Source organism: Pipistrellus kuhlii, unplaced genomic scaffold (assembly GCF_014108245.1).
Source record: "Pipistrellus kuhlii isolate mPipKuh1 unplaced genomic scaffold, mPipKuh1.p scaffold_m20_p_22, whole genome shotgun sequence".
NCBI lineage: Eukaryota > Metazoa > Chordata > Mammalia > Chiroptera > Vespertilionidae > Pipistrellus > Pipistrellus kuhlii.
In genome coordinates this window covers 9,313,707-9,336,475 of record NW_023425521.1, presented here as the reverse complement: position 1 = coordinate 9,336,475, position 22,769 = coordinate 9,313,707, and the positions used below count along the sequence as shown (strand labels likewise).

General features: G+C 43.7%; 1 protein-coding gene across 15 annotated transcripts in view; it reads left to right on the top strand.

The window, feature by feature from the left end:
• Positions 1–10,810: 10,810 nt before the first annotated feature.
• TLK2 (tousled like kinase 2) overlaps positions 10,811–22,769 on the top strand; it is an 86,410-nt gene continuing 74,451 nt past the window's right edge. For 6 of the 15 annotated variants that reach the window (XM_036450653.1, XM_036450652.1, XM_045586339.1 and 3 more), the window contains exons 1-2: positions 11,457–11,607; positions 13,054–13,139. In XM_036450653.1, the coding sequence (XP_036306546.1) occupies positions 11,472–11,607; positions 13,054–13,139 (222 nt within the window). In that variant the 5' untranslated portion in view covers positions 11,457–11,471. Of the gene's footprint in view, positions 11,280–11,436; positions 11,608–12,019; positions 12,039–13,050; positions 13,140–22,769 lie in introns of those variants that run through there. The other 9 variants (XM_036450661.1, XM_036450659.2, XM_036450657.1 and 6 more) reach the window with 8 other exon arrangements.

Genomic DNA, 22,769 nt, shown 5'->3' with positions numbered 1-22,769 from the left:
AGGACTTAGGACGCTGTGTCTTCTGTTCCTTTCACAGCATCACATTTACTCTGCGACTAAGTCTGGACTTAGGAAAGAGCACTGGGACAGCAGGGAAACCTAATACTCAGTCTGTGGATGGCTTCACATTGAGAGAGTAAAGTATTTTTAGGGCAGTGGTTCTTGGACCAGAGGGAACCCCACCCCTATTGATAATAGACACTAGGCTGCTATGTAGGTAGGTAATCCAGGCTGCAGAGCAAGACTGAAACGTCACCCTTTCTTTCCCTCTTGCAACTATTGTTTTTATTTTATTGATTTTTAAATATATATATATTATTGATTTTTTACAGAGAGAAAGGGAGAGGGATAGAAAGTCAGAAACATCGATGAGAGAGAAACATCAATCAGCTGCCTCCTGCACACTCCCCACTGGGAATGTGCCCACAACCAATGTACATGCCCTTGACCAGAATTGAACCTCGGACCCCTCGGTCCGCAGGCCAACACTCTGTCCACTGAGCCAAACCGGTTTCGGCACAACTATTGCTTTTTATTGAAAGAATAACTGCCTTGAAAGAATAATTTCATCTTGCATTTACACATTTTTTTTTCTTTCAAATTTCAAAATGCTTTCTTATCTTAACTGGCTAAGTGCATAGAACAACCTTGGGAGGAGGACAGACCTTGGTTCTAAGTTGGATAGAGGAGGAAATTGAAGTAACTTTCCTAAAACCTTTGCTAACATATGTTAAAGCAGTCTAAACCTGAGGCCTCACCAAGATGCCTGCAAAATCTAAGAACAAAACTTGGAAGACTCCACAGTGATGGAGGTGATCAGTAATCCACAAAGACGCAGTGTTGGCTGAGAACAGGTGTCTAAGAAATTGTAAGCCTGTACACTTTTTGAGGTTGCAGAAGTGGATCTGCCCACCCAGCATCTTATGGGGTGGGGGGGTGGGGGGGAAAGCAGGGTAATTCCATGAGCCCTATTTGGAGGAATTGGGAATAGTAGGTAAATATAGCTTGATGCAGTGGAGCCATTAAGATTGTCCTGCTCTTTCCCCTCGCTCCCCGAGGAGCCTTGCTTTGCCTTCCTGAGAAGGGGAGGGCCTGCTGGTCGGTCAAATGTTGCCGTGTAGCAGACACACTCTTCTTTCAAAATGAGGGGATTGGGGTCCTGAGACATGCAGCATTCTCATTTTGATTAATTCTTCCTGAGCTGGATTAACTCTGGTGCGAGAGGACCTGAAGAACTGAGAACTAGATTTTGGGGTGATGGTGAATTTGATAAGTCTCACCTAAGTAATGAACCAACAACTGCCCATGTCCAAACCTACAAAGGAAGCAGAAACTATTTGGTAAGGAAATTATGGAAAACCATAAATATGGGTTAATGAAACAATAAACCCGGAAGAGATGAATGGCAGGTAAGAGTTAATTTAACCAGCCCTAGCTGGTGTTGCTCAGTTCGTTAAGCATTAGCCCACATACAGAGAGGTCGCCGGTTCGATTCCTGGTCAGGGCACATGCCCGGATTACAGCTTGATCCCCCATAGGGGGGGTGCAGGAGGCAGCCAATTGATGTTTCTCTATTAGCCATGTTTCTCTCTCCCTTGCTCTTCCTTTCTCTCTAAAATCAATAAAAACATATATTTTTGAAAGTGGGAGCCTATTGGGAAGACTGCTTACTGGGTCTACTGGGCCTACTCATTTGGAAGGAAATGCCTAGAAAAGAGTCTGAAACAAGCTGTATGGGTAAGAATGTAACATTCTATTAGGGTCACAGACAATCAGGCAAACTGAGACCGACCTGGCAATTATGAGATGAAATGGAGTCAGAGAAGGAGGGGCAGAATTGAGTACCATGTGCACATGATATGGCTTGAAATTCAGCAGAGAAGGGAGCCAGCAGCATGGGCTCTAGAACCAGACCATCTTTGAAAGGATTCCGCTTTCAGCTGCCCAAGAGCCGTGACTAGAGATTTCATCCCTCCTCTCGACTTCCTTCATCTGTAAGGTGGGCCTCCCTCAAGGTTGAAAGGATTAAATGTGATAATGAACATGCTTTTATTCCAGTGCCTGCCACATAAATACTCAATAAGTGCTTTTTGTTATAATCCCTTTCCTTTGGGATTAGCCATTAAACACAGGCTCAAGACATCGAAACTCACTACAGCAGGAAGTGCCTTGCTCTGTCAAGCCCTGGTGAAGCTGGGGGCTCCGTGTGTGCACGCAGCAGCAGGCAGCATTCTCACGCTATCACACAAAGCCCCGAAGGCCCCGAAGGCCCCAAACTGCTGCAAATCATCCAAGTTCTGGCCCCATGGCATTTCCACTCACTGTTCTGCTTGGAATGCTCTTCCCCCAGACAGGGTTTGCACCTTCATTTCATTAATGATTTTTTTTTAAATTGATTTCAGAGGAGAGAGAGAAAAAGAGAGAGAGAGAGAGAGAGAGAGAGAGAGAGAGAGAGAGAGAGAGAGAGAGAGAAATCAATGATGAGAGAGAATCACTTATTGGCTGCCTCCTTTACATTCTCCACTGGGGATTGAGTCCACAACCTGGGCATGTGCCCTGATCTGGGAATAGAACTGTTCATAGGTCAATGCTCAACCACTGAGCCACACCAGCCGGGCTGCACCCTCATTTCATTTAAATGCCTGCTTAGGTGTTACATTATCAGAGAACAGCTGTCCCTGACCTAATTCCCCATATAAAGTATCATCCACACTGCCACTGGGATCTAGCACTCTACCCATGTAACCTGTTTTCTATGTTTTCATGGCAGTCATTACCTATGACGTGTAATTAAGTGTTTATTGTCCGTTTATCCCATTAGCATGCACAGGAGAGGATTTCATTTTGGGCTCCACGCCTTTTTAAAATGCCCTCCTCACTTCCTTCTACTCAAAAGCCTAGTGTGGCGTCTCCTGAGAGAGCCTGAAGGTCCTCACTCTGTCATGGAAAGGCAGCTACTTGCCAGCTCCACATTATCATCACACGTACATAGAAGGCAGGATGTAGTCCATGCAGTGTAATAACACGTGGCCATGCCCAGCTGGGCATGTGCTGAGGAGGGTTCCGGGTGGAGGGGGAGTAAGTACAAAGGCCCTGGGTGGGAGCAGGCGGTGAAGCTGGAGTGGAGGAACTCACAATGGAAGTGGAAGAGAGAACAATTTCAAGGTCTTTGGTCTAAATAATAAAATAACGGGATTGACATTTGCTAACATGTGTCAGCTTTGGGAAGGGAGCAGGTTTAGGATGTATTAAGTTTTAAGATGCTTTCAGGTTGGAGGCACCTGCCAAGAATCCGGCAGTATGCCAAGTGCTTTATATACATTACCTCCACTGCACAGATGAGGAAATTTAGGCACGAGAAGTTATGCATCTCTAGGTCTTAGATCATGTACCTCCGGGGCTGGGATTTGAACCCAGGCTGCCTCCTCAAGGGTTTGCCACCCTGAGAAGCACTGGTCACTTAAGAAAGAGCTGAGAGGGGGCTTACCTGAAGTTGAAAAAAAAAATAAGAATAATTTGGACAAGGTGAGCTCAGTCTTCTTTCCCAAATCCTGAATACCAGGACAAAGAAGGCCCTTCTGTAGTAGGATGGCTAAGTTTAGGGCAAATAACAGGAAGCACCACATCACAGGAGTGCTGTGGGGCTGCAACCCCTTTAGGCTGAGGGGGATTGCCCACAGATCCATGCCCACGACCATTCAGGCTGTCACATGACACCCAAACAACATGGGAAATCCTTTTGAGGTTATTATCATGGGTTACACTCCAACTGTTCATATTTTCTAAGATTTGTTTACTTAGAAATCATTCACAAAAAACCCTGATGTAGCACACGAGCCTTTCAGAGCCTTGTTACCCAGTATGGTCTGCAAAGCAGCAGCAGCAGCACCTGGCAGATTTTGGAATTGCAGAATCTCAAGCCCCACTCAACTTACTGAACCAGAACCTGCATTTTGGCAAGAAGCCCGAGGGATACATATGCTCCTTACAATTTGAAAAGCCCTGGTCTAGAGTGGAGGTCAACAAACTTTTTCTGTAAAGAGCCAGATAGTAAATGTTTTAGGCTTTGCCGGCCTGTCAGACCTACTCAGTTCTGCCCCTGGAGTGCAAAAGCAGCCACAGACAATATGTAAAGGATTAGTGAGGTTGTGTCTTAATGAAACTTTATTTATGGACACCAACATTAAAATTTTATATATTTTTGCTTGTCTTTCAAGCATTTAAAAATGTGAAACTCATTCTTAGCTCAGAGGCTATACAAAAACACACCAGTATTCTGGCTTGCCTTTCTGGGCTGACCATCCCCAAGCTCCTGCCCCCAACCAGTGATCCCCTTTTCTTTTCTCTGTGGGCACAAGGCTTGGGCCCCCTTTACCTCATGACCTGGGTCATTTCGTCTGAAGGTTGGTTACTGAATATGAAAAGTCAATGAAAGGACTGAGATTTTAATCAGTATCCCCAAAAGAGTATGTCTGCTGTTGTTTCTTATCTTAAAGTTTTCTTCCTCAGAAAGACCAATATGTCGAATTCAATAGTTAAGGGGAGGGGGCTTGTGTTACATTTCGGTGGCTTTTATTCTGTTTTGCCCCTCTGTTTGTTTATTTCACATTTTAGCTGCTGGAAAGAAGGAGCACACAATGTAGGGGAAAGACAGTTAGCTCAGTCGGTGGGAGCATTGTCCCAATGCTCCAGGGTTTCAAGTTAAATCCCTGATCAGGGCACATACAAAAATTAACCAACTGCCAAAACCTGTTTTGCTCAGTGGATAGAACGTCTGCCTGCGGACTGAAGGGTCCCGCATTCGATTCTGGTCAAGGGCATGTACCTTGGTTGCAGGCACATCCCTGGTGCGCGGTGTGCAAGAGGCAGCTGATCGATGATTCTCTCTCATCAATGTTTCTAACTCTCTATCCCTCTCTCTCCCTCTCTGTAAAAAATCAACAAAATATATTTTAAAAATAAAAATAAAAAATTAACCAACAAATGCATGTATAAGTGGAACAATGAGTTGATGTCTCTCTCACAAATAAAAAAAATTTTTTTTAAAGTGACATTTGAGGAAGGAGTTAGAACAGAAAATTAGAGAAGGGAGATGCTCCTCAGGAGAACAAAGAAGATTGTTCCAGTATCAGTGGGCTATGCAGAAGAACGCATGACTGGATAAAGCAAACTGTGTCAAGGAGACTTGCTCGGGAAGGGTTTCTGAAGTAAGTTGGGCAGTAGGAGGATATGAAAGACAGAGGCTTAGATCTGAATTTTTAAAATCTGCAGTGTACTTTCATGACAAACTGACACTTTTCCATTTTGTTAGGAATGGGAGGAGAGTAGAAATATCATTGACTAAATGCCTACAGATGTCAGGTCATAAGGCGTTTCCCATCATTATTTCTATTTTAACTAAAGCCACTCATGGAATTATGTATGCAGGCCACAGTTTTCAGATGAGGTACCTGAGGGGTTGAAGAGACAAGACTGGAACCTACTTCTGTCTGATCACAAATATGCTAATGTTCTATACTTTTCTGCCCAGAGATTATAATGGAAATATTGCCTTTGCCGAATTCCTTTTTCTTTTCTTTTCTTTTTAAAGTTTGAGGGTCCTTTTATGTATTTTTTAAATTAAATCTTCATTGTTGAAAGTATTACATATGTCCTCCTTTTTCCTCCATTGACCCCTTCTAGCACGCCCTACCCTCCCCCCCAGGCTAACTTCCTTTTTCTTCAAACGACTAGAAACCTCCCATTCTCAGGGCAGAGGAAGAACAGGTCAGGCAAATTTTAAGTTTTTCTCTCCTCCCCTCAACAAATGTCTTCATTAACAATACATCAAGTCCTTTCTCTTTGTTCCGAAGAAAACAGTACCACAAAAAGACATGGGCAGCCTGGTTTCTGGAGTTAAACTCTGTAAATCAATCTAATGACAAATGTATAAATCCTTGGCAGAAGTGTGAAGTTTGGGGACCATTTATTCAGGAATTACTCTTTCAAGATGATATATTATCTCATTTAATCCTGCACAGTCCTGTAAGGTTTGAACACCATTTTATGGATAGAGAAACTGAGGCTTAGAGAAGTCAAATATCTTGCTTAAGGGTACACAGTTGGTGAGAGGCAGGGTCAAGATTAAAACCAAGGACCTTGCCCTAGCCATTTTGGCTCAGAGCTTAGAGCATCGATCTGCAGACTGAAGGGTCTCATTTTGGATTCCAGTCAAGGCCACATATCTCGGTTGCAGGTTCCTCCCTGACCCAGCCCCTGGTCTGGGCTCGTGCAGGTGGCAACCAACTGATGTGTTGCTCTCACATCGATGTTTCTCTTTGTTTTTCCCTCTCTCTTCAAATCAGTGGAAAAATATCCCTGAGTGAGGATTAAAAAAACAAAACAAAAGCAACCAAGGACCTTGACTGGGAAGTTTATCCTCTTACCTCCACCACCTGCAGGCTCCTTTAGAAAAGGAGTTAAGCCATAGATGGTTTGGCTCTATGGATGGAGCATTGGCCTGCAGACTTAAGGGTCCTGGTTCAATTCCCAGTCAGGGCACATGCCCAGGTTTCAGGCTCGATCACCAGTGTGGGGAATGCAGGAGGCAGCCGATCACTGATTTTTCTCTCATCATTGATATTTCTATCTCTCTCCCCCTTTTGAAATCAATAAAAATATATATATTTTAAATTTATTTATTATGGTATCACATAATTGTCCTCATCCCCCCATTCCCATCCCAAACCCCTCTCCACGTATGCCCATCCCCTGTTGTCCATGACCTCTGGTTAGGCTTATCTGCATGCACACAAGTCCTTTGGTTGATCTCTTCTCTTTGCCTCTTCCCTCCCCTACCTTCCCTCTGAGGTTTGATAGTCTGATCGCTGCTTCTTTGTCTCCAGGTCTATTTCTGTTCATCAATTTATGTTGTTCATTATTTCCCCTAGATGCGTTAGATCATGTGATACAAGGAATTCCCTTATAAGGACCGAAACTGAGTCAAGCCATAATGGTTATGCTGAGAGGCAAATGAATCAGTCTGTAGTGAGTTCCTTTCTAGGCCAACAACTGATTTTTCTCTCATCATTGATATTTCTATCTCTCTCCCCCTCTTTGAAATCAATAAAAACATTTTTTTTTTTTTAAAAGAAAAAGAGTTAAGATTTCTGAGCACTGCCCAGCTGGTGTAGCTCAGTGATTGAGTGTCGACTTCTGAATCAGGAGGTTATCGTTCGATTCCTGGTCAGGGCACATAGTGCGGGCTCCATCCCTAGTGGGGTGTGCAGGAAGCAGCCAATCAGTGATTCTCTCTCATCATTGATGTTTCCATCTCTCTCTCCCTCTTCCTTCCTCTTAAAAAAAAACAATTTCTGAGCACTGTCAATTTGCTCAGGATCAAATTCCAGGATCTTTTTCTTGATGGTGTATATTAATGAAACATTCAAGAAATACTGGACAATCATTAGTGTGGTGTATGTGGATGAGCAAAAGGGAGTTAAACTGCCGAAACCGGTTTGGCTCAGTGGATAGAGCGTTGGTCTGTGGACTGAAAGGTCCCAGGTTTGATTCCGGTCAAGGGCATATACATTGGTTGCTGGCACACCCCCAGTAGGGGTGTGTGTGTGTGTGTGTGTGTGTGTGCAGGAGACAGTTGGTCGATGATTCTCTCATCGAGTTTTCTGACTCTCCCTCTCCCATCCTCTCTGTAAAAAATCAATAAAATATATATATTTTTTAAAAAGGGAATTAAACTACTCAAGTTTCACCCAATGTCTTCCTTAAAATAACTCCCACGAGTACGTGAAACACCCAAACAACCAACCAACCAAGAACTAAGGTGGTAGTTCCAAAATCAAGTAGGAAAACATTCAATACCCCAGTCCCCCTCCTGGAGATTGCCATATGCACATTATACATTTTAGGATCTAACTAGTACTTAAAGAATTCCACTTAACTTTAACCCAGAGTTTTCCAAGGACCAGTATAATATTATGGGGGGGCACGTATGAGCGTGGGGGGGCAATGGAAAGTTATGTACACATATAATACCTTAATAATAAAAAAAAGGTAAAAAAAAGAAAAAAAAAGAAAAGAAAGAAAGCGTATTAACCGGTCAAGGCCTACAGAGCACACCTTGGGGATCACCTTAACTAGTCTGAGGCATGTCTACCAGCTCCAGGGTTCTCTCTGGGAATTTGAACATGAATCCAGAGGACTTGTTATGTCCACCCGTAAAGGCAGAAAAGACTGGATGGCCAGTGTGCACATCTAATTGGATCCAGGTCTGAGCCTTCTGCAGTTGATGAGGATTGGGCCTTTGCATGTGGCATGTCACCATTTGCCAGTTCATGACAAGTTGAATCTTTGAAGTTGCCATGTGAGTAAACACACTTTAAACAAATGGGTTCATGAACCCAAGGCTAAATCACATTGTAAGAGGAACCATTTGACAACAGACTTTATTTTGAAATTATCCATCTTTCTCAGGGAAAGGGTGAACCCTATAATCTGTTTTTTTCCTTACTGTTGATATTTGACACTTTCATTTACATGGTGCCTATAAATAGGAGTACCAATCTTTGTGGTAAGCAAATTCATTAAATTCCTACACTAATTCCTATTGGGATGCGTGTTAAATTTAGAGTGGGGCTGTGAATAGGTCTATGACAGCGTTAACTTCTTTAACAAGCAGAGAAAAATGCACCAGGAAAAGATAAGCTAAAAATCTTATCTTTCCCTTTGTTTCAATTATTTTAAATGAGTTTAAAAATGGAATAATGGCCTTTCAGACTTGGAACAGCCTTTGGAAATCCTCTAGTGTAAACCCCTCCTCCACAGGTGAGGTTGGCAAAACTTGAAAAAGTTAGGTCACAGGCCCATCAGCTTGTCCATGGAAGAACTGGGCTGAAACTCAGCTGACTGTGTTCTTCCCTTAAATTTTTCTCTCCTCATTTAAGACATTCCAGTGTCATTTCTTTTCTTGTTTATTAATCCTCACCCAAGGATATTTTTTCCATTGACTTTAGAGAGAGTGGAAGGGAAGGGGAAACACACACACACACACACCTATTGCTTGCCTTCTGCACCCGTCCAGAACAGCACAGGGCTGGATGCAACCTAGATACATGCTCTTGACCGCAATTGAACCCGGGACCCTTCAGTCCACAGGCCAATGCTCTATCTACTGAACCAAACTGGCGAGGGCAGGACTTAGCTTTTTTGATCACTCACTATAATGAAAAAGGTTGGCTCATTTGCTTTTCTTTTGTGGGGTGTAAGACAAATCATATGTCCATTATCAGCTTCTTGGTTCTCCTGTTCTCTTGGTAGTCCCTCATTTTGCCCTATTTTCCTGCCATTTGTCCCCAACTTTCTCCATCCCCATCCAACACTTATCTTTGGAAATATACACGTGCACGTCCCAGCCTGGCTTGGGGCTGGAACCAGGTGACGTGGTTTATGGAGTTTTTCCACAGTGCTAGAGTTTGCCCAAGGGCTTGGAAGGTTGCACCACAGAAAGGAAACTGTCATCCTTTGCCCTTTCAGCAGGTCAGTGTTCTGTTAAAATATGGAAGAATTACAAAGTAACAGGGAGAAAAAATGGCAGAAACTCCACTTGAAGTATTTGCCTACCCTCTGGGAAAGTTCAAGACTGTTGTTCAATGTCTAATGTCTTGTGATTCGCTCGTAGTCCTTAAGTCCTCTCCAGATATCTGACTAAGGAAGCATCAGAGGAAACCAAAGTGGGCTGTTTGTATTGAAGTCAGTGTCCTGGCTCACAGGACTCCGTGGACAATATGCTTTATTTCTTTGGTGCTGGGTAATCAGAGTGGGAGCCTTTTCCTGCACAGGAGCCCTCCTTGCTGCAGGGTCTGCTGTGCACAAGAGCTCACCCTTTCATAGTTCTCATTCCTCAGCAGACATTCTGTGAAGGGCAGGCCTGTTTTTTCCATCCTAACACTTACCCTCAGACCCTCCTAAGTATCCAGGAGGGCGGTGTTTTTAATCAGAAGTTGAAATGGAACCTCCCCAGGGGTGCCCGGGGAGTGTGTCTTTGGGGCATTGCCCCCTCCCCTCTGGAGGACAACGTCCTGGTGTGGGTGTGGGCTCAGCCTTGATTCCAGGGCATCGTTAGCCCCTGGAGGCACCCTGCCAACCCGGCATGCGGAGGGAAAGTGCCGCTGCCCACGTTCCAGGACGGCAAATGAATTTCTGCACCTGGGCGATCGCTTTGGGGAGTGGGAGCCAGCGAACACGGAGGGCACAGCGAACTCACTAACGGGGCATCTCCGGAGAAGTTCGGGCGGGGTCCACCGGCTCTCTTCCTCTAAAACCCGTCCCGGGCAGAGCCGCACCACTTCTCATCCCAACTCGTGGAGACCTGGGAGTAGGTGGGTGCGGGCTCGGCGAGGCGGATCCGGGAAGCGCCGGCCCCTCCAGCGCCAGTCCGTGGTCCAGGGCTCTGGCCCTGCCGCCCTGGCCCGGGCCGGGGCGGGGCCGGTTCCACCGAAGCGGCCGAGGTCCGGGACTCCGGCCGCCCGCGGCCCGACCGCCCCTCGTGCGGCAGCCCGCCCTCAGCCGCCCGGCGAGGCGCGGCCTGCTCCGCCCGCGCGGGGTCCCCTGGTTAACCCCTGCCCGCCAGCCCGGCCGCTGATTGGAGGAGGCGGGGCGCCGGGGCACGGGGACCCCCCCCTCCCCCCCGCACCTTCCTCGTCTCCTCCCCCACTGCCGGCTCTTCCCCTAACCCACCCCCCCAGGACCCCCCCTGCTTCCCCGCCGTGCAAATCTCGCGAGGAAACACGCGGTTTCACTAGTGTGTTTACACCGATCACTACTAATCCGGACCGAACCGATCCGGATTAAGGGGCCGGAGGCGGGTCCCGGGTACCAGCGGTTCCGACACCCCCCCGCCCCCCGCGCCGCACCCGAGTGGCCCCCCGCCGCGCGGGTCCCCACCTCCCGGCCCGGCCCGGGCCCTCCTGCGCCTTCCTTGGCCTTTGTCCGGCGCCAGGAGGCCGGTCCCGCAACCCCTGCTGCCGCCCGGGCCCGGGCCCGCGTCGGGCGCCTGGCTCTGTACGCGAGCCCGGGGATCTGCGGCCTCCGCGGCTCCCCTCCCCCGCCCGCCCTCTCGTGGAGCCCGGCGCCGGCGGCGGCTGCCCGGGCGGGGGTTGCGGCGCTCAGGAGAGGCCCCGGCTCCGCCCCGGGCCTGCCCAGGGGGAGAGCAGAGCGATCTGCAGCCGGGTCGGGTCGGGGCCCCTCCCTGGAGGAGCGTGGAGCGGCGGCGGCGGCGGCGGCAGGTGAGAGGCTGAGCCCCAGGCAGGGGAGGGCGCCGGGCCTGGGGCACTAACCGTCCGGGGGACCCCCTCGGCTGAGGGGGCTGCGGCCCGGGCCCACCCCGGGGCCGGGGCCGGGCCCGGGCCCCAGCTCCTCGGCGCTGAAGCGGGAGGGGCTCCCCGAGGGCTGCGGGTCGCCGAGGGGCCGGGCGGAAGATGGGGGAGGCCCGGGCGGCCCTGGTCTGGCGGAGGGTCCGGCGCCCGGCCGGCAGAGGGGGGCGCCCCGGCAGCTGGAGGCCCCGGCAGCCTCCCGGGCGCCCCCGAGAGCCGGCCCGCCCTCCCTCCGTGACAGGTGGGCCTGGAGTTGGGGAAAGTTTGGAGCCGGCTGGAGGCGAGGGGCGCCGGGACCAGGCCCCATCACCAGTCCTGCTTCCCGGCTCTGAGCTGCAGGGAGGATCCCAGTCCCAGGCCCCGCCGGCATGAGACGGAGTGGCTGTTTCCTCCACATGAGTTGACATTAAATGGAATAACTGCTGGGGTGTCATTTTCCTGGCCAGGCCTGGGAGCGGAGGCTTAGGAAATGTTGGGAGAGACCCTGTGGCTTGACGGAGGCTGCAACCTCTGCCATTCCGGCCTCGATCAGGGCAGGGCGACACGCGAGGAAGGCCACTCAGGGGAAACACTCATTCTTCGTGTTCCTACGTGCTTTTCCTGTTTAAAAGATGCCTGTCTGCCCCTCCGAGAATTTCCCATTCCCTCTGTGACCTGCACTTGCACGTATATGTGGGTGAAACTTTATAACGTGTAACCCCCTCATTCCCCTTGGCCCCAGGCTCTCAATCCAGGAAGGGAAATGAAACTGGAAGACTTGGAGGGTTACTGGAGATTGTGGAGTTGCTAGATTGCAGGAGAGAATGTTTAATTCATGTTTTCAGTGAACTTTTAAATCATGACAGTCGTTCCAATAAGTATTTAATAATACGTTCAAAGGGGTTCTGTGTAATGGTTTATGCTCCTTTTCCAGAGAGGTTTCCAGTGGTTTCTGCAAGAACTGCTCTCTTGCAAAGGATGGACATATTTGATGAAAGTAGCCTGTGCGTTAATTGGTCGTGGAAGGAGTTTAAAAATGGTGTCCTCCTGCCCCTCCCTGCTTGGAAGGAGTGCTAAAAGCAGATGTCTACAGAAACCTACTGCTCCAGGGAGTGGTCAGAAAAAGATTTGAAAAGGGATGGTTATGGAGCTATACTAATTTCCTCACTGAATGCAGGTTGATGGTTTTACCATGGGTTCTCTATTAATTTTAAAATAGTTCCTTTTTTTTTTTTTTTATGAGCTACTGTGAGCTCTTCCGAGAAAGGAGCTGTATAATAGCGTTATTTGAATTTATTTGTAGCCTCTGATTCATGCTATATTATTATGAAATTATTAATGATTCATATTTTTAGTTTAAGAACTAGTTCCTCTGTGTTTCGGAAAGCAATATTCAAAAATGCTCAGCTAAATTTGGAGGTTGAAAAAAAGGACTTTTTTTTTTTTTGCAAGGTAGCCCTAGCTTAACTTTTACAGAGATGATATGAAGGGTTTGAGGGTTATTTGCTGTTAAATAAAATCAGAATAAGAGAAGTGGCCCTCAGAAGAGAATTTCTGAGTCACATTATAACCCTGTGTTACTATTTGATACAGCACATTGTAACTTATAACATATGATATATTTACTTGAGGTTTATCTGTGTGTGACCATTCAGTGAACTAACGTTTTAGTTTTTATGGTCTCACAACCTACTTTTTTCTTTTTCAGTAGAAATGATGGAAGAATTGCATAGCCTGGACCCCCGACGGCAGGAATTATTAGAGGCCAGGTTTACTGGAGTTGGTGTTAGTAAGGTGAGTAAAATGATGACCATGAATACAGTGCGAAGTCTAATTTAAACACATTCAAAACCCGGTTAAGGGCAGTTTTGATGGACCATACTGTTACATTGTAGAGGAGAAGATTTGGTTCAGGGACCAATGAACTTTTAAATCCTACCCATCATTCCAGCCATTCAGCAGTGTATTTGAACGTATTCTCTATGTGAGTGTGTGCTGGTTTTTTAACCCTACAATATGGGAGAGGTTTCTCATGGTCTTGTCACAAGGGTACTAACCAGATATATATTCTATGCCATATGTTTCAAAACTCCTCAGCCACCTAGAAAAAAAACTGTTAATTAAAAGGTAGAGGCATAGCTTCATTACATTGGAGTTTTTGGTAGTTATATGGTATGGTAGAGTTTTGAAAAATCTGTCTCTGCTAAGTCTGTCAGTTCTCCAAATCTGCAGTTCAGCAGATTCCTTCTGTTTGCATCCCTAGGCTGATTTCTCTCTTCTATTTTTCCTTCCTGTTCACTATTTTTATTCTGGGAGTATAAAATAAAATCAAGTCCCCATTAATGGGCAGATGTTAAGTTAAACAGTGTTATGGCTTTTTGTGCGACCTATGTACCTGCTATTTCACCTCTCTGCTCTTGTAGGATGGTTTTACTACAATATGTAAAATATATTTATGATGTGTTATTTAAAAGCTTCACCATTCCAAAATTATTGCATTACTTGGGCTTGGGACTTGTGAATTTTTGATCCTTGACTTCATGTGGTACATTTCTTTATGTGCTTTTCAATAAATCTTGTTTCTCACTAGAGGCCCGATGCACAAAATTTGTGCGGGGTAGGGAGTAGGTCCCTCAGCCTGGCCTGCGCCCTCTCGCAATCCGGGACTCCTCTGGGGGTGTCCAACTGCCAGTTTAGGCCCGATTGGCAGTTGCACATCCCTCTTGCAATCTGGGACCCCTCGCTCCTAGCCGCTCTCCTGCTTGCTTCTTACCCTTTGGCTCGCCTATCCTTAGTGCTGCCATGGAGGCAGGGAAGGCTCCCTCCACCGCTGTTGTGTTAGCCAGGAGTGAGCCTGGCTTCTGGCTTAATGCTGCTCCAGCTGTGGGGAGCACACTGACGACCTGGGGGCAGCTCTTGCATCTAACATCTGCCCCCTGGTGGTCAGTGTGCATCATAGCAGCCAGTCGTTCTGCTGTTGGGTCAATTTGCAAATTAGGATTTTATTATATAGGATAGGATGGTGACCTAGATATTCATCTCATTCTTTGGTTAGTGGCCTCTTAAATAATTTTTTGTCACCCTGGCCCATGTGGCTCAGTTGGTTGGGCATTGCCCTGTGCACCTAAAGGTTGCTGGTTCAATTTCTATCAGGGCACATGGCCTGGGTTGGGAGCTTGATCGCCAATAGGAGGCCTGTAGGAGGCAGCCAATCGATGTTCCTCTTTCTTTCTCTCTCTCTTTCTCTCCCTTCCTCTCTCTCTCAAAGTCAGTATGAAAAAAGAAGTTACTTGTCTAGGTTTAGTTGAAAAAAACCTGCTGCTTTGATGGATCTCATAGTTTTGGTGAGCTGGAATAGCTTGATAGCTTCTGTTCATTGAAAAGATATTTAGTGCCTATTGCATACTGGGCATTGTACAGGTTGTTAGGGATGACACCTCCATTGTGAAGAGAGATAATACTAGGATTAGAGATCTATTAGAGCTGTGACCTGGTGCTATGGGAGCACACATTTTGTAGTTTTTTGTTTTTTGTTGTTTTTTTAAAATATATTTTATTGATTTTTTACAGAGAGGAAGAGAGAGGGATAGAGAGTTAGAAACATCGATGAGAGAGAATCATCGATCAGCTGCCTCTTGCGCACCCCCTACTGGGGATGTGCCCGCAACCAAGGTACATGCCCTTGACCAGAATCGAACCCAGGACCCTTCAGTCCACAGGCCAACTCTCTATCCACTGAGCCAAACCGGTTTCGGCTGTTTTTTTTTTTTTTTTTTTTTAAATATATTTTATTGATCTTTTACAGAGAGGAAGGGAGAGAGCTAGCTAGATTCGTCGATGAGAGAGAAATATTGACCAGCTGCCTCTTGCACACCCCCTACCAGGGATATGCCCGCAACCAATGTACATGCCCCTGACCGGAAACGAACCTGGGACCTTTCAGTCTGCAGACCAACTCTCTACCGCTGAGCCAAACCGGTTTCGGCACCTTTTGTAGTTCTTGGTGTTTGTTTGTTTTTGTTTTTGTTTTTTGCCATTTTAGTAACTGACTTTTGTGGCACTTTGTAGGCCTATACTCCTGACTGTTGATATACATTGAAGTTACATGTATAAATGTAAACACTCATTTAGGCAAAGTAGACTCAACTGAAAGGGGACACTACATTTAAATATTACATTGATCTCTGATTCAGTTGATTATCTAATAAATGACCTTTGATGTGTCTTTTAACTGTGGAGTTCAGTAGAAGGCTCATATCCAAATCTGTCTGTTCCGTTTGCCCCATATGCAGTAGTCACCTCCTGAGTAAAAGCAAGTCTCTATTCCAATTGTACGTAGTTTAAACTCATTGGGCTTTGTTGTTAGGACCCACTTTTCTTTCCTTCTGTTTTTTGGTTCACAATAGCTATATCCAAGAATTTTTTTTTTTAATATATTTTATTGACTTTTTACAGAGAAGAAGGGAGAGAGATAGAAAGCTAGAAACGTCGATGAGAGAGAAACATCGATCAGGTGCCTCCTGCACACCCCCTACTGGGGATGTGCCCGCAACCAAGGTACATGCCCTTGAGCAGAATTGAACCCGGGACTCTTCAGTCTGCAGACCTCTACCACTGAGCCAAACTGGTTTCGGCCAAGAATCTTTTTGATGGGGTAAAGCATAAGTAGTGAGAATGAGTGACACCGAATATTGCTACCCAGGGCCAGCTTAACATTGTGTAATTAAGTTGTCAAAAAACTTAATCTGATGCTACGTTTAATAGGAAGCTCTACCTTTAATATATAGAAAAAGAAGTTCATTTATATCCAAGTGTTTTTATGGTATTAATTGTATGTTATTTTAAAAAAAATTATTTTATTGGTTTTTTATAGAGAGGAAGGAAGAGGGATAGAGAGTTAGAAACATTGATGAGAGAGAAACATTGATTAGCCAAAACCGGTTTGGCTCAGTGGATAGAGCGTCAGCCTGCTGACTAAAAGGTCCCGGGTTCGATTCTGGTCAAGGGCATGTACCTTGGTTGCAGGCACATCCCCAGTAGGGGGTGTGCAAGAGGCAGCTGATTGATGATTCTCTCTCATCAATGTTTCTAACTCTCTATCCCTCTCTCTCCTCTCTGGAAAAAATCAATAAAATGTATTAAAAAAAAAAAAAAGGCAACACAGCCTTTAAAAAAAAATAAAAGAAATATCGATCAGCTGCCTCCTCCACCCCCCTTATTGGGGATGTGCCTGCAACCAAGGTACATGCCCTTGACTGGAATCCAACCAGGGACCCTTCAGTTGCAGGCCAACACCCTACCTACTGAGCCAAATTGGCTAAGGCAATTGTATGCTATTTTGATGTTTCCAGTTATGGTAGGCATATTGATTATATCAAATGTTATTCAAAGATTAGAAGTAGAGTGTTTTGCTCCCCATAGCAATGAAACTTAAAGAAAAAAACAAAACAAAACACCCAAGTAAGTTGTTTTGTAGTTTGCAGAGTTGGGAAGAGGAAAAGAAAAATCTCCATTTTGTACTACTACTTTTGCCTACAAGATATTGCATCTCTTAGACCATTGATTTGAAATAGGAGTTGGAAAGAGGCCATGGTAGGGGAAAAGGTGGTTTTGGAAAAACCACCTCCTCCTAGTTTTGAATTCTTCATTATGGGTCATGACTTTCCAGTAAGGATGTCACTATGTTGATGATAGCTTTCAGTTTTGCAAAGATCAAGAGAGTTTTCAGCCCTGGTTCCAAATGGGAGAGCACAGTGACTTTTCTGTGGTAGTGCCATCTAGTGGGACTGGTGCAGCCTCCTGGTTGTCTCGAGTTTCTCCTAACTGTTCATAATATTTTCAGTACTTTTTGATGTCCATAGAAGGAAGAAATTCAGTGCCACTGTGGATTCTTCTCTAGTCGACAGGAGTGTTTTAAGTGGCTGCAGTCTTTGAACTTCCCGGTTATTATAGATCTTATGTCATGTTGTTTCAAGTTTTTTACATCCACAAATTAGATAAATATCACAAAACCTACACTAAAATGAAATGGCCAACCCACCATATTTATTACTTACATTTCAGTTGCTCTACTTATATTTAGGTTTTTTATTTGCAAATTTAAAACTTACTTGCATATTGCAGTATATACTTTGTTTCTCTTTCTATTAGCATATGTAATTTATAATAACTGGTAAACCAAAGGCATTTGTTTTGCACCTTGTGATACACTATGTGGTTTTGTTTAAATGATTGGTATTTTCTGTCATTAGTGAGTTTATGGTAAAGGAAAGTAGCTTAATGTTCACCAAGAAGCTATAGCAGACTTTCCTCCTCTAGTCTAGATGCCACTTTTTAGGAGGTCCTATACCCATCCAGTTGACATTTTTGAGGTAATAAGGTGAAATTCGGTTATGAACCTACTTTTTTATTTCTTGTTGACCTGATATGTGATGAGCTATCCTCCATCTTTTTAAGGATCTCTTCTTTTAAACACTGGGTAGTCCACTTTCAGTAATGTGAAACTGACTATACCCTGTATTCCTATGTTTTCAGTGAGGACCATTGCAATACTCCCTTTTAACAATTTAAGTACAGATAGTCTCTGATTCTGGAAACTGTAAAGTAGATAGAATTTTACCTTTGCATGCACTGTTATCTATACCTAGTTGAATTTTAATGCTAGCATAGTAGCAAATACTTATACAGTACTTATGTGCCAGCTACTGTTCCATGTACAATAAAAGTAATAAGAAGTGAATTTAGATTTTGTAACAGTCAATAAACCTTCATTCTCTTTTTATGGGACATATGATATCCACTGCATCGTTCCCACAAGTTGAATCATAGTCTTATCAAGGATCATTTTATGACAACTTGCACTTGTATTATAATTATATAACAATACAAAATTATGTAAACGGATGATATGATTATAAAATGAAAAATTGTTGATTCTAAAATATTGTTAACTACCTTGGAAAGACTAAATATAAGGTGATATATATATATATATATATATATATATATATATATGCATAATTTCTTTTTAACCTGGAAGAATTCTTCATTTAGGTCCTTGGCAAACATCTTTTAAAGAATCGAAACTGGAAATTGTAGATGAGGCATTATGGGTGTGGTTTGTAGATAGTGTAGAACTGCAGTCAGTGGGTCTATATCTAAAGACTGCCAACAATATATATTTATGTGTATTAAGTTCAAAAAAATGTTTAAGATGTCTTTTTTTTTTTTTTAAAGATTCTCCATAGTAACCTACTTTTTTGACCCATGTCATTGGTTTCAGTTGTATTGTATAAAAAGGATTATGCAGTATGTGGATTGTATTGAAAAGAACAAAATGAGAAGCTCTGAAATGTGGGACTTCATTTTGACACAAAAACTTTCAGTTTATAGAGCCTAAAGCAAGGCCAAAAACTTTTTTTTTTTTTTAAATATATTTTATTGATTTTTTACAGAGAGGAAGGGAGAGAGATAGAGAGCTAGAAACGTCGATGAGAGAGAAACAACGACCAGCTGCCTCCTGCACACCTCCCACCGGGGATGTGCTCGCAACCAAGATACATGCCCCTGACCGGAATCGAACCTGGGACCTTTTAGTCCGCAGACCGATGCTCTACCACTGAGCCAAACCGGTTTCGGCAGGCCATAAACTTTTAAGTAGTACCACATAAAAGATTTTGAGCATCTTCTTAAAGATAATGATCTCTCTTCCTATCTTTTATAAATTTGTGAGTCTGATACATTATTACTTTAAATGATCAAATTTCTTATTTGACTTCTCAAAAGATGGTTAATTATCTGATAATCTTTTCTGTCATTTAGTTAATTGTATCAATTAGGAGGTGTTAGTTATGGATATCTAGTGTTATCTGTTTCATTAATGTCAATAATTAAAAAATATGTGTGTAGCCCTGGTGGTGTGGCTCAGTTAGTTGGAACGTCATTCCATGGGACTTGGGTTTGCTCCCTATTCAAGGCACGTTTGGGAGGCAATTGATGGATGTTTTTCACATTGACATTTCTCTGCTTTCCTTCTCCCTTTCTGGCTCAAATTAATAAAAACGGGTGTTTTGCATTTAATACATAGACAATGCTCAATAAGCATAAATGCCGAAAAATATTTCTATTGGTGAGTTTTAGGAACTGTTGATAAAATTATTGTTTGCCTTTATGGTATTTTCTCCCTTTCACTTAAGTATTTCTTTAATTCTCCCCTCATTTCACATATAGTCAAGTATCAACTCATATTTCTTCTTTCTATGAAATTTCTTAAGCATTTGTCAGCTCCCACTGCTACTGCATTAATCCAGATCTTCCTCATTCATGACTGATCTATCCTACTACATTTATCTTTCTGTAAACTGCCACTAGCTCTGTTTCTAACAAAATATCAATATTACTAGAGGCCCGATGCATGAAGATTTGTGCAAGAACGGGCCTTCCTTCCCTTGGCTGCCGCACCACCTTCGCTCCAGCAGGAGCCACCTTTCTGACTCCGCTCTGGCTCAGAGCTGCTTTTCCACCTTCCCATGTTTCCCAGAGGCCTGGAGCGGCTGGGGTGGTGTGAACTTGCGAACCTCCTGCAAGCATCCCGCTCCTCTCAGTGCTTGCATATATGCAAATTAACCTGCCATCTTTATTGGGTTAATTTGCGTGCTCCTGATTGGCTGGTGGGCATCGTGAACTTATGGTCAATTTGCATCTTTCTCTTTATTCCATGGCTTTAAAGGCAGCCATTGCTTACTGGATAAAATTAAAACTCCATGTCCCAATTTTCTGTTGCTGTTAATCCTCACCTGAGGATATTTTTCCATTGATTTTTATTTATTTATTATGTTTTAATATATTTTATTGATTTTTCACAGAGAGAAAGGGAGAGAGAGAGAGTTAGAAACATCGATGAGAGACATCGATCAGCTGCCTCCTGCACACCCTCACCTAGATACATGCTCTTGACTGGAATCGAACCTGGGACCTTTCAGTCCGCGGACCGATGCTCTATCCACTGAGCCAAACCAGTTTCGGCTCCATTGATTTTTAGAGAGAGTGGAAGGGAGAGGGGGAGGCAGAGAGAGAAAAACATCAATGTGAGAGACACATCCATTGGGTGCTTTCTGCACGCGCCCAGACCAAGGCATGTGTCCTTGACTGGAATCAAACCTGAGGCCCTTTAGTCCTTGGGCTGACACTCTATCCACTGAACCAAACCGGCTAGGGCCCTGATGTGTGTGTGTGTGTGTGTGTGTTCCAGCAAAATTTATTTACAAAAACAAATGGCAATTAGATTTGACTCACAAGGTGTATTTTGTTGACTCCTAATTCAAAACAAACATACACAATGGTGAAATATTTAAAGATCTGTAATGAACCATAGGTCATTTATCATCACAATTACACAACATTGTGTTGAAAGATCTAGTTAATGCCCTAAGACAAGAAAAAGAAATAAAAGATATAAGGATTGGAAAGTAAGAAAAAAATGAGTATTAACAAATGTGAGTATAAAGATAAATAATACAAAAAAAAAAAAAATCACAAACCAGTGGAATTATTGGTATCTCTACTAAGATCACCAGATATAAGATAAATAAGCAAAACTCAATTGTATTACTGCATATGAGTAGCAAACAGGTAGAAAATAAAATATTTAAAATGTTATTATCATAGCATTTTATCAGCATCAAATATATAAATCAGCAAAAGATAGGAAAGAATTCTACTAAAGACTACATAATAGTATTGAAATAAATTAAATAAAAAATGGAGAAATACATCTTTTTATGGAATTTATTGGGGTGCTATTGCTTAATAAAATTATAGAATATAAAATTGTGGATAAATTCAGTCCACAATTCTATAATACATCGATATGTTCTATTTTGTTAACCACCCCATTCCTGTCCTAAATTTTCAACTTTATGATCACTTATCTACTCCCTTATTGCTGTGCTTTACTACCTCAAACCATGACTGATCTTCTAACCTTTAACATTAATGAACAGACTTATACTGTCTCTTCTTCTTTTCCTTTTTTAATTGCCTGATGAACTTTTAGTTTACTCCTCAAAGCATAATCTAGGTTATCTCTCTTTTTTTTTTATAGCTTTTCAAGATATATTCACCAATCTCGATGGATTTTCTTATTAATATTTAATAAGTTTTATTTTAAAACATTTTTTATTTCCCATTTGTCTCCTTGAGAACATGGATATCTTTATCTCTGATTATTCAAATGCTCAGTACCTTGTATATATTGAATGAACCTTTGTTGAACTGGAAAAGAGTGTTGAGGGGGAAGATGCAAGTAGTGTTCATTGTCACTTATATGGGTATTAGTGCCCCGGTGCATGGATTCGTTGACATTGAAAGGAAATTAATTAGAAGGTAGCCAGCAGGGCAGGACTGTGAGAGACAGGCTGGACACGCCCTGGAGCCAACCTCCCATGGTTTCTCCCTGGCCGGCTGCACCTGGGGTGGTGCTGTGGCTTGAAGGGCATCTGGGGAGTGAGTGGGGTCATTCTGGCAGGTGCGGTCCCTCGGCCTGGCCTGCAGGGATCGGGCGAAACTGGCTCTCTCACATCCCCTGAGGGGTCCCAGACTACAAGAGGGCAGTTCTCAGGTAACGCATCCCAGAATCGGGCTCTCTCCTCTGGTTCCAGGGTGCGTCACCCGAGAACTGCTGCTGCCAAATCTCGGCAGCTCGGCAGCTCCTGCATTGAGTGTTTTCCCCCTGGTGGTCAGTGCATGCCATAGCTACTGGTCAGAGTGTCTTTCCCCTGGTGGTCATTGCGCATCATAACTACCAGTCAGTTGGTTGCCTAGCCATTTATATATCTAGATAGTTCACTCCAGCTTTTTGTTTTAGTCCACTCAAAACTGGTCTTTTAATTGGAAGATTTAGTTCATTTACATTTAATGCAATAACATATATTTAGGCTTACATCTTCCTTGTTTCTTTAAAAATCTTTCTTGTGCTTCTTTATCTTTTAAAGTGATTTTTAAGATTTATTCTCTACTATGAAGATAAAAAAATAAGCATTCTCATACTTTTCCTTTTGGTCCGTTATAGTATTTATTTTTAACATTCCATTTCCCCCTTTATATTTTGAAAGTTATGTACTCTTCTTACCACAAATATGACATGTATCCTTAATTTTATCAAAGATTAATGTTAATCAATACTTTGTCGTTTTTTTAAATCCTTTGCCCTTTTTGTCAATAAGGGCCTTGAAGATATAACTTCATTATTCCTCTCCCAACTCACATGCTATTGTTCTATATTTAATTATGTGTGTGCATACATTTCAATTAATAGACTTTATTTTTATTAAAAACAACTTTAAGTTGACTCCAGAGAGAGGAAGGGATTTGGGGGTGGGAGGGAGAGAGGAACATAGATAGAAGAGAGAAGCATCAATCAGCTGC